At 38.6% G+C, this 14,850-nt stretch overlaps 2 protein-coding genes across 2 annotated transcripts in view; one reads left to right on the forward strand and one right to left on the reverse strand.

The window, feature by feature from the left end:
* ABCA4 (ATP binding cassette subfamily A member 4) overlaps positions 1 to 8,819 on the forward strand; it is a gene marked incomplete at its 5' end in the record, with an annotated part of 116,519 nt that extends 107,700 nt beyond the window's left edge. Inside the window, 8 exons of the mRNA XM_083360249.1 lie at positions 1,383 to 1,445; positions 1,539 to 1,645; positions 2,483 to 2,624; positions 4,201 to 4,335; positions 5,185 to 5,288; positions 6,878 to 6,970; positions 7,118 to 7,367; positions 8,590 to 8,819. Coding sequence (XP_083216375.1) covers positions 1,383 to 1,445; positions 1,539 to 1,645; positions 2,483 to 2,624; positions 4,201 to 4,335; positions 5,185 to 5,288; positions 6,878 to 6,970; positions 7,118 to 7,367; positions 8,590 to 8,712 — 1,017 coding nt within the window. The 3' untranslated portion in view covers positions 8,713 to 8,819. The remainder of the gene's footprint in view (positions 1 to 1,382; positions 1,446 to 1,538; positions 1,646 to 2,482; positions 2,625 to 4,200; positions 4,336 to 5,184; positions 5,289 to 6,877; positions 6,971 to 7,117; positions 7,368 to 8,589) is intronic.
* Positions 8,820 to 12,008: 3,189 nt separating this feature from the next.
* Positions 12,009 to 14,850, reverse strand: part of LOC310637185 (very-long-chain enoyl-CoA reductase-like) — a 36,941-nt gene continuing 34,099 nt past the window's right edge. The window contains exons 11-13 of the mRNA XM_083357513.1: positions 13,752 to 13,840; positions 12,256 to 12,301; positions 12,009 to 12,166 (exon numbers count right to left, since the gene is read on the reverse strand). Of these exons, the coding sequence (XP_083213639.1) occupies positions 12,039 to 12,166; positions 12,256 to 12,301; positions 13,752 to 13,840 (263 nt within the window). The 3' untranslated portion in view covers positions 12,009 to 12,038. The remainder of the gene's footprint in view (positions 12,167 to 12,255; positions 12,302 to 13,751; positions 13,841 to 14,850) is intronic.

Here is a 14,850-nt window from a genome sequence, read left to right on the forward strand (position 1 = left end):
CACCCCCATCTGTTTTCTCCTGAGTTTGATGCTGACTGGCCTATTACTTTTATTTTCTTTTGAGATGTAATGTTGTTACTTATTAACATTACAGGGTTGGTATGTATGTATTTATAAAATACAGATAGCATCTCAATCCAATTAGGCACTACAGGTAGTCCTCAACATATGACCATAATGGAGCCTGTCATTATGGTCATACATCGTGACAGTTGTAAAGCAGGTCAATATATATATTGCAGGGATTTAATATATTTCTTCATTCAGTTGTGTCTGATTCTTGGAGACTGCCTGTAGAAGTCCAACAGTTTTCTTGGCAAAGCCATTGCCTCCTTCCTAGGGCTGAGAAAGAGTGACTGGCCAAGGTAACTCAGCCTGGCTTTACATCTGTGGCAGGACTAGAATTCAGTCTCCTGGTTTCTATCCTGGTGCTTTAACCACTACAGAAAACTGGCTTTCTATTTATATATCCAGGGCTTTTTTTGTCATAGAACGCTCAGAACGGAGTTCCGGCACCTTTTTTGGATGAAACCTTGTAGGGTAGGCAAGGCGGGTTGTATGACATGTGTGAGTTCCGGCACCTTTTTCTTTTACAAAAAAAGCACTGTATATATCATTACATAAATGTTATCAATGCATATGTATGATATGAAAATCACTATTCTGGAAGCCATACCTGTAATACCTTGTTATGGAAGCCATATATAAAATAAGGTTGTGTTTTTTTTTAATCTTAACTTGCTATTACAGGAAGACCTCGACTTACAACGACAGTGAATCCTGCCCATTAAGATCATAAGTCATGCAATTATAAAACAAGTCACCCATGTGACAGATCTGATTTTACAAGCTTTTTTGTGGCATTTGTTAAGTGAATGCCATGGTTGTTAAACAAACCAATTGTTCACTATTGGCCAGTTTGGCTGAAAACTAGAAGCAAAAACCAGTTTGGGGCAAAAAAGTCATAAAACACTGTCACGTGACTGCAGGACACTGCAAACAGCTGAAAATGTGACTAGAGGGGGCAGCTGCCAGAACTTTGGTACTGGGTCATAAATACATCTATGGAGATCCATCATAACTGGTCATAAGTCAAGGACCATCTGTAATAGTGAATATTTAACTTGCTGGATTGTTTACATATTATTTTCTGTTGTGTTGTGCTGGTTTTCTCCAGTTGGTACAATCCAAATGCTTTGGGATATAGTTTCTATTATCTGTCAATTAGCCATGATCATGACAATAGGGACTGGGCAAAACAGTCATAGTCCACTGTATCTGGTGACTGCCTAGTTGGAGAAAGCCGCTTATCTCTTTCAATAATACATGTCCTTCAACTGTCTTCACATGAGGGTTCCTGTTGAAAAAAATTCTTATTCCAGATATACGCAGGAAGGCGTGTACCAGCAGTAGACAGACTCTGTGTTGGGGTTCGTCCGGGAGAGGTGGGTTATGTCTCAGTTATGCAATGCATTTTGAATTATTTCTTTTACTGTAAAACTCTAGAAGTAACCAGCATGTCTTAAATTATAATTTAGTGCTTTGGTCTCTTGGGTGTGAATGGTGCTGGTAAGACAACAACATTCAAAATGCTGACCGGAGATATTAAAGTAACATCAGGAGATGCTGTTGTGATTGGTCATAGGTGAGTCCTGACAAATGTTAGAAGAGTTGAGTCCAAAGAGACACAGATTTTACTTTATATCTACTAACTGGTAATTGCCAACACATTGCCCTCAACAATTGGTCTTTATTTTTTGTTAGGGATATGAAGAAAATACTTATTTTTCTGTATAACGGCCCAGGTTCAAGACCTGAGCACTGCACAACAGGCTGAGCTCCTATTACTTGCCCCAGCTCCTGTCCACCTAGCAGTGTGAAAGCATGCACATGCGAGTAGATAAATAGGTACACTTTGGGAAGGTAACAGCGTTCCATGCGCCTCGGTGTGTGATGTTGAAGTTGTGTATGTATGTACAGTATGTATGTATGTATGTATGTGATCTTGAAGTTGGCTGTTCTGTCTACACAGATATGAGTCTATAGTGAGGATTTGAAACATTATAATGGATAGGAATACCTTTTTTAAAATTTACCATGCACTCAGCTTTGTATTGTTTGCAAATGATATCATTCTGTGCTGATAGAAGAACAAAGTGCTCTATCCACAATATTTCTAGAAGGTGTATGTTTAGCTGTCTTATTTCATCGTATGGTAGAAGTGGATAATATTTTAATCTGTATTTTTATTTTAATGTAAGGCCATGTCGAATAATCAGTCAAGCTTTAATTAACAGGGATTTAGCTTGGTTTATTTTAGTCAATTTCTTAATGTGTTACTTAATCTTTTAATTACAAGGTACTATTTTATTAAATTATTGTTATACTGTAGCTGGATACTTTTTCTCTCTACAGCTACTGTACTGATTAAATCTGGCTCTGTAAAGATTTTTTTTCCTTTTATCTCTTTCACTTTTGCTAGCATATTGACCCAAATCTGGGATGTTCACCAAAACATGGGCTATTGCCCACAATTTGATGCTATTGATGAACTACTAACAGGAAGAGAACATTTGTTTCTCTATGCCCGTCTGCGTGGTGTCCCAGAAGCTGAAATTCAGAGGGTAAGGAAAATGATTCTTTATTTTCTGTGTGTGTTTTGGGCTACGTCTAAAGATACCTATACAAAAAAAGACGGCTTCTGCTAGAACAATAGATCATATTAATTCATATTAAATTTTTAAAGAAAAAATATGCATTAGTCTGTATGTACATTGCACTGTCTTCTTGGCTTTGCACACTGTGCTGCTATTGTTTCTATTTCTATGCAGCAATCTTGCACATGGTGAAATCAAACTACAAAATAGTTTCTTCAGTTTACAGAGTGCCTTTACATTATCGAATGTGCACACGTGAAACTTAAAGTAGTGAAGTTCTTCTTGCTTAAGCTTGCAATGGGGATAGTAACTGTGTATTCATAGTAACTGTTACAACCATAGCAAGATGGTAGAATCTTTCTCAGAGGCTGAGTTCACCACTGCATTAAGCTATTATGTGGTTTGTCTGGTTTTAGCCAAGCATGATCATGAAACTCCCCATTGTAGTTTTACACCGAGAGAAACAACTTTTATTGATTAGCCCTTGGGCCATATCAAAGTACAAAGTTCCAGCAACAAACCGTCACCAAAACTAGATAAAAGCAATCCGAAATGGAATTTGATAAAATACAATTTAAAATGGAATTAAAATACAATTTAAGTTAAAATAGTAATAAAATGCAAATTTAAGATATAGATAAAATATGGAAACATTATATTTCGGAGTCGCCCTTAGAATCTACCCCAATCAGTCCCACATATGCAGATCTTAACTGGATCATTTTGTTCAAATACTGTGCTACATTGGATGTTATTTTCAAGTTCTGGCCGGACATAAGGTAAGTTATTTTGATATGGGGATCCCAATGGGTCATTCGTTTGGTATATAGACCAAGATACCTGTCTCTCACCCTCTTATACAAACAACAGTCAAATAGGATGTGAGCCAGGTCCTCTACCTCTGCCGCTCCGCAAATGCAGAGACGCTCATTGTACGGTATAGCATGAAATCTCCCATATCTGACCATTGTGTCAAGCTGTTCAAATCTTGCTCTCGTAAAAGTTTTACACCGTTTATGGCTTGGTGGGTGGATCAACAACTTCTTCATTACATGGTATCATAGGTGTCCAGAATAAAGACATAAATTGTTTCAAAGCCCATTAGATTTTGGCAATCTCATCCCTAAAATCATGTGTGAGATGCATATCTCTATGAATATCATTTGGAAGTGCTCCAAAATTAGTTCTAATTTTCAGCTCCAAGCTTCATTCTGTTCTCTTCAACTATGACTTCCTCTGGCTCCTTTTCATCTGGAATATTATCAGAACATGATATTAATTCAACGTGTATATAATACGTACCAGAGATTACTAATACTAGAGGACATGAGCTTCCCATTGAAGCATCCTTTATGCCTACTTTGCCTAATCTGATGTCCTCCAGATGATGGCTATCCCTTGTGGAAATGATTGCAATTTTGGTTCCAGATTGGGCTAGGCCATTTTCTGAGAGTCCCAAATATAAACCCATATAATGGACTAGATTAAAGTCATAATATTTTATATAGATGTCAAGATCTTGATTTATTTCTTTTCCCCACAGGTGGCAGAGTGGGGAATTCAGAAACTTGGTCTGTCGCAAAATGCAGATCAGTTGGCAGGAACATACAGTGGCGGCACCAAACGGAAACTTTCCACTGCTATTGCATTGATAGGCTGCCCTCCCTTAGTCCTGCTAGTAAGTAGCTTTGCAATAAGGTAACCAGTGGTGGGATTCAAATATGTGAACAACTGGTTCTCTGTGTGGATGCTGCTTCCAGAAGTCCATTCTGGGCCTGGGCAACCAAAAATTAGCTACCGGTTCTGCCGAAGTGGTGCAAACTGGCTGAAACCCACCACCTAAGTTAAATATTAATTTCTAAAAAAGCTCTGAAAAACTGAGGAAGAAATCTACTTCAATAGCCTTTGCAATCCAAAGCTTTATCCCACTACGTGTCAGATATGAAGAATCGGGACCACAGATTAAGTTCTAGGTAGGATAATTTATTGCTCATATCTATCAGCACAAAATTGGCACTATATAAGGTTCAACAGAATTCAAGAGTGCTTGGACTGAGCTCTCCTGTAGGAATGTATCAACGCTAGACTAATTCTGCTCTTGACTCCACCCTTAGGCTTTGTCTATCCTTCCTCTACCCCATAGCTACTTTTGGTTTGAAATAGCTCTTTGCAAATTCTGTTAATAGTCTTTTTATGCTGTCTTTCTTCTGCTCAATTAACTTTGATAAGCTAGGCCTCCTTACACAATTCTGATATCTGAGGTACACATTTTCTTCTGAAGCATGAGACACATAGCATCCAGACCTTGAAAAAGTTACTTTTTGGCACATGCAAGAGTAAGCATGTTAAACCCCCAAGAGAGGAAATATGTTCACTGTCTTGAGTTATTTGTAAACATAATAAAGGTGGGATGCAAACAAACAAATAACTGGAACTCCAAAAATATTTCTTCTTTTACAAGCAAGGGAACTCCTTCACCACTTGTTCTTGAGAAAATATACTACTTGTTACATTCCTGTTCTCATAGGACGAACCAACTACGGGAATGGACCCTCAGTCCCGACGCTTGTTATGGAACTCAATTTTCAGTGTGATCAGAGATGGAAGAGCTGTAGTTCTTACCTCCCACAGGTAATGTAAGTCATGCTCCCATCTAGTTAAATTGAATCATACATCCTAGTCATTCAGATTCATTTGCTCCATTTCAGATTTCAGCTGGGAAGGGAGGATCCCCAAGCCTTTGATTCTGCCCTTCCTATAAGCAGTTACTGTCTCTTGGCATTTTATCCTCACTCCGAGCCTGCTGAGATAGATTAAGCTGGGAGATAATGACTGGCTCAAGTCATTGAATTAGCTTGATAGAGGAATGGGGAATTGAATTCCAGTTTGTCTGGGTCCAGTCCAGCATGCATTGCAATTATACTTTACACTGTCCTTATTTTACTTTTTGAAAATTACAATTTTGTGTCCTGCATTATAAATCTTTAGATTGTAGGTTTTGCTAAGATGGCTTCAGACAGGTATATTATTTAAGTTTGGAATGTACCTGCTCCCCACTTCATCTTTAATCCATTGTAGGAGGCAGCCGAGAAGGGATTGTCTTCATATCATGCAAGAATATCAGAAAATTGGTCTAGTTAGTAGCAACCCCCAAAGCTTTGGGAAATGGCTGCCTCATACTTGGGAGAGTACAGGTGTTTTGGTCTTCGCAAATTTCTTGAGAAGTCTTGCAGGTGACTTGCACCTGCTTTTTATTTGTCATGTTTGTTTGTTTTTTTAAAAAAAACAGCTTTGCGGAACAAGCAAAGTCATGGTTAAACACGAGAATGCTCCAAATGAAAGTCAACAGCATATATATTCCATGAGATAGTGGGAATGTACAGCAAAAGCTTGTTGAAAAGCTTCGTAAATGCTAAGATGTAAATGTAAATATTGTAGACCAGACATGTCAAACACAAGGCCCGGGGGCCAGATCCTGCCCGCAAAGTGGTTTCATGTGGCCCACGAAGCCATCCTGGAAACAGTGAGGGAACGGCCCCCACTGCCTTGGCTCTGGCCCAGAGACCATCCTTCTGCCAGAGACCCTCAGATCTGTCCCACTCCTGCCCAGGCCCCCATAGGCACCCTTTATGCAAACGATGTAGAGCTGGCCATGCCCACCCAGTAGGCCATATGCACTCTTGCCACGCCCACCCAGTGGGCCACGCCCACCCTGGCCATACCCACACGGCCCCTTGAGGGCAACCGCAATGCTGATGCGGCCCTCAATGAAATTGAGTTTGACACCCCTGTTGTAGATTGATGACTGACAGCATTCCAATCCTTTATCAATTATTTTTGAGAAAATAGAATAGGTAGAAAAAACAATGAGAAAATGGAAACGTCCCCTACAATGAAATTCCAAGAGAATTGCAGTTTAATGTAGCCCAGCTCACCAAGTTTCTTCTTTTATAGCAAAGCTTAGCTCTAAGAGCAGAGTTAAGATAAGGCAAGCTGTTCCTGGGTTTGCAACTTGCTCTCCCTTGAAAGTCTGATGTGGGAATGGAGCTGATTATTGTTAGGAAAGGATTTAGTCCCCCCACTTCCTGTCTTCTTAAGTTTCCCCCCCCCATTAATGTAAATAAAACCACACCAGGTCACCAAAGGAGATCCATTTGTTGAAATTAGATTCTTGTTTTGTATGTTAAATGTAAAGTGCAATGTGTTTCTCATTTTATAAGCATGGAAGAATGCGAGGCGCTCTGTACACGCATAGCTATCATGGCTAAAGGCACCTTCAAATGTCTGGGCACCATCCAGGATCTCAAATACAAGTAAGTTGAAGATCAGTATCTCATGTTCATGGTGAAGGATTTATGAAAGTATGAAATTTAATAATTCTCTTTATGGAATGTCTCATAGAATAAATGTGAATATTACTGCACAAACATATAGCTTAATAAATCATGGCTACCTTACAGATATGGAGATGGCTACATTGTTACGATGAAAATCAAGGCACCTAAACTTGGATTACTTCCAGATCTCAGCCAAGCAGAACAATTCATGTGCCAGAACTTTCCCAGAGGGATACAGAGAGAAAAGCACTATAACATGCTGCAGTACCAAATATGTACCTACTCACTGGCCAAGATCTTTAGATTAATTCTCTCCAACAAAGAGAACCTAAATCTTGAAGAATACTCTATCTCACAAACTACCCTAGATCAGGTAAATTAAAATATTCTGAAAATGGGAATCTTCCACTCAAGTGAACGTGAACAGCCCAACTACGGAAACTATTTCAGTACTGTATATTAGACACTGGGGTAATTCAGTTTCCCACTTTGGGGCAGAAGTTCATTTATCTGCAAGTGCAGCTGAGTCTCGTCCAGTGGGACTACTTTTTATAGGCATTTCAGCAGCACTTATCTTTCTAACATTTTTTGTAGTTGCAAAGGCATTTCACGATATTCATGCTTCGGTTTGGTTTCGGATTTTTCTGTCTCTGTAGAATAGCGATCCATTTGCTGCTTATACTACCTTTATATGGATTTAATGCGGACTTATAAAGGGAAGGGATACACTCCCCTAAGAAGGTACATCTGGTGGTAGCCATAAGAAGAGCCTTCTCCGTGGTGGCTCCCTCCCTCTGGAACGTCATCCCTCCAGAAATTAGACTGGCCCTCACTCTGACACTCTTTCGGAAGGCCCTGGTTTTGCCAGTGGGCCTGGGGAACCCAGAGTGGGATGAAGCCAGTGGTGGAATTCAGCCGGTCCGCACAGGTTTGGCAGAACCAGCAGCTATTTTTTTGTTGTCCAGGCCCAGAATGGACTTCCTGTTGTTCACATATTTGAATCCCACCCCTGGATGGAGCCCATTAAATGCTTGAGATGATGTGTGTGGTCGTTGAGGGGACAGTGGGGAGGGGGGGTTATTTTATTATTATTATTTATTTTGTTATTATTTTTATTTCTTCTACATTTTCAGTAAGACACCTAGAGTCGCCACGAGCGAGTAGGCTGCTTTATAAATTTTCTTGGACAAACAAACAAATAAATAAATTTGTTGGCAGAAAAAAGTTTTGTGAAGTATGTCAGCTTTCAAAATCACCCTCTTAGCATACTACTACTTTGGTCAGATCAGCCAGTGAATGAAATTGTTAAATACAGGTTTTTTTCCACCAAAATCTTCTTAACTTTCTGGAGCTTCTGGATTTATCTCCTCCCCTAAAGGTCTGCAGAGGAGTAAATGACATGACATCACAACACAAGCCCCATGATTAATGTAATTGTGTCAGATATCAGGATGCAAATACAAAAGCCCAGGGTTTGTTGTGGTATCATGACACGTTTTGTCATTTTATTTTATTTTTTGTCATCCCAATTTCTATCAGAACTTAAGTTTCCTAGGGTACTTCTTGCTGTACATTTCTCTGCTTTTCTCCCACAGGTTTTTGTAAATTTTGCTAAACAGCAGATGGAGGATGAGGAGATTCCTCTACACCCTCGTGCAGCTGGAGCTAATAGAGAGATGAAAGTGACTCCTGTTGTCTATCGACATGTAAGCAAATAAAAGCTGTGTGGCAACCATGCCAAAATTTCCAGTTGCCGAGGACCAGACCTAGACAGCAATCTTCCAAACTTTAAAGGAAGTGGAATAACATTACAGATTCTTAGTAAGAACCAGAATGGAGGCAGTGTATTCTAATCTGACAGATGTATTGCTTATGGGTAAGAATAGCCCACACTGCCTGCTACATACTGATGAAATGTTATGGACGAATGGAAAACTTTTACTTTTACTATCTTTTACTTTTACTAACTTTTACTATCTTGGTTTATGGTATTCTGACAATTTCTATTTAGCACAAACATTATGCAAGACCCACTTTGAACAGTTCAAATCTTTCAAACAGCAGCTACTCCTGTGGTGGTATATATTCCAAAGCAACGGTTACAACCACTCAAGTGTCTACTGGAGTGGGCAGCTAGAACAATTTTTTTAAAAAATAAAATAAAAATAAAAAAGAACATATTCACAGCCTTGAAGGGGCTCTTATATAAAAGAGGACTAAGACTTTTGCTACCCTTAAGAAGATCTTCAGAAACAGGACAGCCACTGCTGGGAACACTGCAGCGCAAGGTTTCTTGACCTAAATTGGGCTAACAACGCATCCATAACCTCATATCTATTTAACAAGTTTTACAGATCACTTGAATATTTAGTAGAAAGATAATTACAGGTAGTCCTCAAGTTATAAGCATAAAAGTAGTAAGTAGTTTTGGGCGGGGGGGGGTGTTCGTTGCAACTTTGAACGATGTACAAGTGGCCACTCTTAAGTCAAGGGCTACTCCAAACTATCTTCCCAAGGGTACTGACTGGTGTACAAGGACTTTCTCTGTGTGGGGGTGGGGTATTTTTAAAAAATTTTTCCTTATCATTGACATGATTGAGCATATTGCTTTTCTGGTTGATAAATAAAATACTGAAATTTGGCCACTCACTGCAGTGGGTGTTCTATTGGCACAGTAATTTCATCCAAGTTTAAAATATAAGTTTTAGTTTATTACATATTATCTCTTTACAAATAGCTGAAAAATGTACATTATATCTAGAGAAATAAACTGGAAACATCCCAGGTGCTTTTGTTGCTAGTCTTCTTAAAAATTTAAGACAACATTGTACTGATTTCTTGATACACTTTGCACACTTTTTTAAAATACATTGGTCATTTTAGCTAAAAATATGATACGGGATTGTTTAATATTTCCTTGCGTCCAGGCATAAGACTGGAGGACTGCAGTCTATAGTAACCTGCTGCTATGCATGTTTACTTAAAAGTAAGTCACACCAATAAGACCTACATTCAAATAAGTGTGCATAGAAAGCATTTCTAAGCATGAGAAACGCAGGCAGTATAAGATGCTATAGCATTAGTGGAAGCACCAAGTTGCAGGATGTGGTGAAGTTAAATGTAGGGAATGCATCCCCTATCTAATAGGGCTTCATGAAGATAGAATGTGCTAAAGATTGGATAAAAATCCATTTCCCATGTACATTTAGCCATTTTTTTTATTGGTAGCTTTGCTTGCCAAGACTATTTGTCCAGCAACCAAACTAGGACAGCATTAGACATGTGCTTATGATTGGTCATCAAAGTTGCAGCTATTGCAGTGTCCACATACGGTCATATGATTATGATCTGAGCACTTGGCAAACACCTAGCAATTTATGACAGTTGCAGCATCCTGCGGTGACATGATTGCCGTTGGCGACCTTTCCCTGCTATCTTCCCACATGCAAAGACAAAGGGGAAGGTTGCATTCACTCAGGTAAATCCTCCCCGGCATGTCATACTCTCCTTACCTCAGCCTCTGCATTTGAGCTGCGTTGTCACCCACTTCCCCCAACTTGTAGACAGGCTGTGCCAGCCCATGATACCACGAGCTCCTTATTTCAAACTCCTACTTAATTACCCGGTTATTGGAGTCATGATGGCAACAGGGATTGCCTGGATTGCTTAGCAATGAGATCCTGTGTGTCATACTTTATGACTGCATTGTTCAGTGACAACAATCCCAGTCCCAATTGCCGTCCACACAAGTTCTACTTTTATTGGGGATATTTAGATGTGCAATCTCCAGAGACTTTTATGTTTTTGTTTTACTAGGCTTAATTGTACCTCAGTCATAAGCAATTCTGAGTGGCTGATTGGTAGGTTCACAAAATGGCTGCATCAGATGATTATTCTTAGCATATTGATGGCATCCTTTCGTTGTGTTCCTACTCTAGTTCTGTGTAACATCTTCTACACCAGTTTTGGGATGTTATATTTTCAGGATGTGGACTTTAAAATAGAGAAAACATTGCTCTTTTTCTATATAGAGCAAGATTGGGGAAGCATACCGCTCTCCATCCAGGACTAAATCCATGGAACACTTTCCACTGTGTGTTTTCTCCACGTTGCTCTTGTAATTGTCCAGTATACATTGGTATCTATAAAGGACAGGACAACTGTGAAGAAATATCCCTTGCAATGTAAATTCTTTCTCTATGTACTTTGTGGGATGTTACTATGCAAGCATGGAGATGTGGAGCTTTTATTGTGAGATCACAATGCTTATTTTGATAAGTCACTTTGGTGCCATTGTGGTTAGGAACAGATGGCTATGTCAAGTGTGCACATTTCCCAGTCAAAAGAAATGCAGTACCGGGAGAAGCTGACTGGAGTTGCTGTAGGTCCTCCATTTTGAGGGGAAGCAAAAGGCAACTCTTAGACGATCTGTCTATAGTGAGAATTCCCTGGGAAAGCCATGCACTGGATGTGCTTCCAATCAGCAGGGCAGTGATGAGGGGGGTCCTTGGGGGAATCAGACAGGTTTCAGTGCAGGTTAGATTAAGGCCAAAGCGCCCAGGCTGTAACATACTGGCCTCATAAACCAGATTAGGCCTGTAGGCTAGAGATTTCCCATAAATGACCTATACTGCTTGCTATAGCACGCATCTTATACTATGGTAGATGCAACCTTTTTTTCTCTTTTGGATGCAGTATGGATGCTCATGGTTTTGTTTTCTTGGAGCCTAACCCAGAGAAGCTCCAAAAGCACCTACTATCTGTTACCCTGGCTGAACAAACTGCAATAAAATGTGAATGCTTTTCATGACCCTTAAGGCAATAAGATGAAAAAAAAAAGAAAAGAAAAGAGGAGTCAATGCTAAAACCTGCATATCAGAAAAGGAAGTGTGACTTTTGAGCCCCTCTCACTGTAGCACAGTAGTAACATGCATCTGAAACAATCAACCTAAATTATCCTCACATCTTGGCTGCATTGCCAACGGTCTTCTTGGATGCCCATCCGTTTTGCTGCTCATAATTCAGAAGGGGAAAAACATTGTTCTTATAATAAGAAAGGAATGATGGACATTCTAAAACTAGGGTAGTCCTTAAACTCTCGTATATAAGTGCAGTGTTTGTCCTTTGCCCAGACTGTCATCTGAATGAAACACAGCAAGGTGAACAATCCCACTGGAAGAGAGAGAGAAAGGTGGTTAACATTACAAAATATTCTATGGAGAGTAATACCTCAAAATTTTAAAACCAAGAATGCTATTCACCTGGAACGCACTGAGTCATGATAGTAAAACCAATCCACGTTCCCAGCTGTAATGGCCAAGAAAATTTAGAACTATTTCACATGATTAAAATTGCTAAATGCAACTAGTCCCTTTATATTAAAATAATCAAACATAACTATTTTTAGTATCAGTTTGTAAAACAAAAGCAATAAAACATAAACATGCAAATAATTAAAGACACAGCCAATATTTTGGAAATGCGTTGCTACACATATGAAGTTCTGGTTTAAGATCCTCCAAATAAGAGTGTGAAAACATTTCCTGCCTAACATAATTAAGATAAAGTAAAGAAGGTATACCGTTCTTAAATATTACTAGGTAGAGAACTGATGTGTAGGGCCTTTTAAAAAAAAGCACTGATATCTACTAATTGAAGATGATGGTAAGAAGACATAAAGAGTGCTTTGAGATTTTTATTGTCACAACTGGCATGCCTCGCAATCATATAATTTCATGGGGTGGGTCTAATGTTAATACTATATATCAACTACCTGCCTGTAATACTCTTTTTTTGCCTCAATTTCCTATGTTTATTAAGGAACAGAAACAGAATAACTACAGAATGCTTTTAGTCATATTGCTAGGATTCTCCTTCCTGGAAGCAAATTTAAAATAATTTTGATGATTTATTTAAAAAATTAGTAATTCCCACTCTTCTCCCCATATATTCAACATAAAAATTCAGTTCTGATCATTATGCTCAATATTCTTTTTAGATAAATAATCTATAGCAAAGTGAAGAATTTCTGGTTACTTTTGTTATATTATAGTACTAGGAATGGGAAAGCCTTGCAAAATCACCTAGAGATATCCTACCTAGTATGTCAAAATTTACCCCCTCCCCTTCAGTTTTATATAAAAAAAGAGTATGAAACTAAAATAGCTTGATGTATTTCAATATTCAAATGGCCCAGGTAAACTAAATTAGAAAACTACCTGTCTAAACTGCTTCTGCATGATCTGTTTTCCACAAATCTTCCCACTTACATACATTTTTAATTTATTACTAATTTAGAGTTGTTCTTTCCATTTGCAGTTCTTTAAAAAAAACATTCATTTTTTTCCAGCATCCTTGAAACTGCAGCAAATCTGAGGTAATCCCTCATCTGCAAGAAATACTTTGCAGTAATTTCATCTATTGCTTATGCCGGTTATGTTTTTGCATTTATTTTTTCCCTTAGTTTCCCTTCTCAAGTTGAATTCTGAGCCTGTTCTGCAGAGTACAGATTTCTGTGGTTTATCATATATACAGGATATATTTTAGGGTGCAATTCAAGCTTTCTAGTGTTAATAAGTGAGCCTATGGCAAGGTTAAGCATATATCTAAAATTATTTTTTAAATGTGAATTGCGGGTACCATATTTTTAAGTCTTGGAGATCAGCATTTTTAGTAGTTTTCTATCATTATATATATATAATGATATATATCACAACCAAATTATTGCAATATTGTCTGATGATTAAAAAATGCTTACCTCATAGGTATAATTAGGGCATGACACAAAATAAAATAGCCACGTGAAAGGATTCTTCGTTGGATAAGGAATCTTACAGGTCTTGGATCCTATCAATTGAAAGATCCAAAAAATTTAAAACTATCTGCTCTGCTTTGTGTAGGTTTTTTTTTAATACATCCAATATTTCTTTTAGCACAAAGCTTGGAAAGTAACATTTATAGTGTGGATGTAATTATTATTCTCATATCATTTTATAGTTCACCTGCTTTTTTTCACTGTGGTACCCTACCAGAGATACTTCAATACTCAAAGCATTTTACAGTATTAATGTAAAATTAATGCATCTATTAGCAGTCCCACCACTGCCAACCTTTGTAGATAAACAGCTAAAGAAGGGGAAGCAGTTTCAAAGAAATGCCTATGTTTCTAAGGGCTGAGAATCTCATAGTTGCCAACAATACAGGTAGTCCTCAACTGATGACCACGACTGAGCCCCAAATTTATGTTGCTGAGTGAGACATTTGTTAGGTGAGTTTTGCCCCATTTTACGACTTTTCTTGCCAGAGTTGTTAAGTGAATCGCTGCCGTTAAGTTAGTAACCTGGCTGTTAAGTGAATCTGTCTTGCCCATTGACTTTGCTTGTCAGAAGGTCGCAACAGTTGATGACGTGACCCTAGGATGCTACAACAGTCATAAATATGAACCAATTGCCAAGCATCTAATTTCTGATCACATGACCATGGAGATGCTGCAACGGTCGTACATGGGAAAAATGGTCGCAAGTCACTTTTTTCCGGTGTTGCTGTAACTTTGAACGGTCACTAAATGAACTGTTGTAAGCCGAGGACTACCTGTAATGATAGTACATTGATCAAAGATAACTCAATCAGAAAGAAAGAGGGAGACAGCCTTCTTCCCCCATAACTGGGACAGAAGATGACCTTGAAAAAAATAGAGCTTATAACAAGTAAGCATGCTCATTGGACAAAGGATGTTGAATCTTGGGGGAAAATGGGGATGGGGATAGAGAGATACAGATCACAAAACCCTGGAGGACACTAAAAAGCAAAGCAGAAATGTTCTACACTATAACATTTTTTCGCAGGACATATTTATC

The sequence above is a fragment of the Vipera ursinii genome (assembly GCF_947247035.1).
Source record: "Vipera ursinii genome assembly, chromosome: 3".
Lineage (NCBI taxonomy): Eukaryota > Metazoa > Chordata > Lepidosauria > Squamata > Viperidae > Vipera > Vipera ursinii.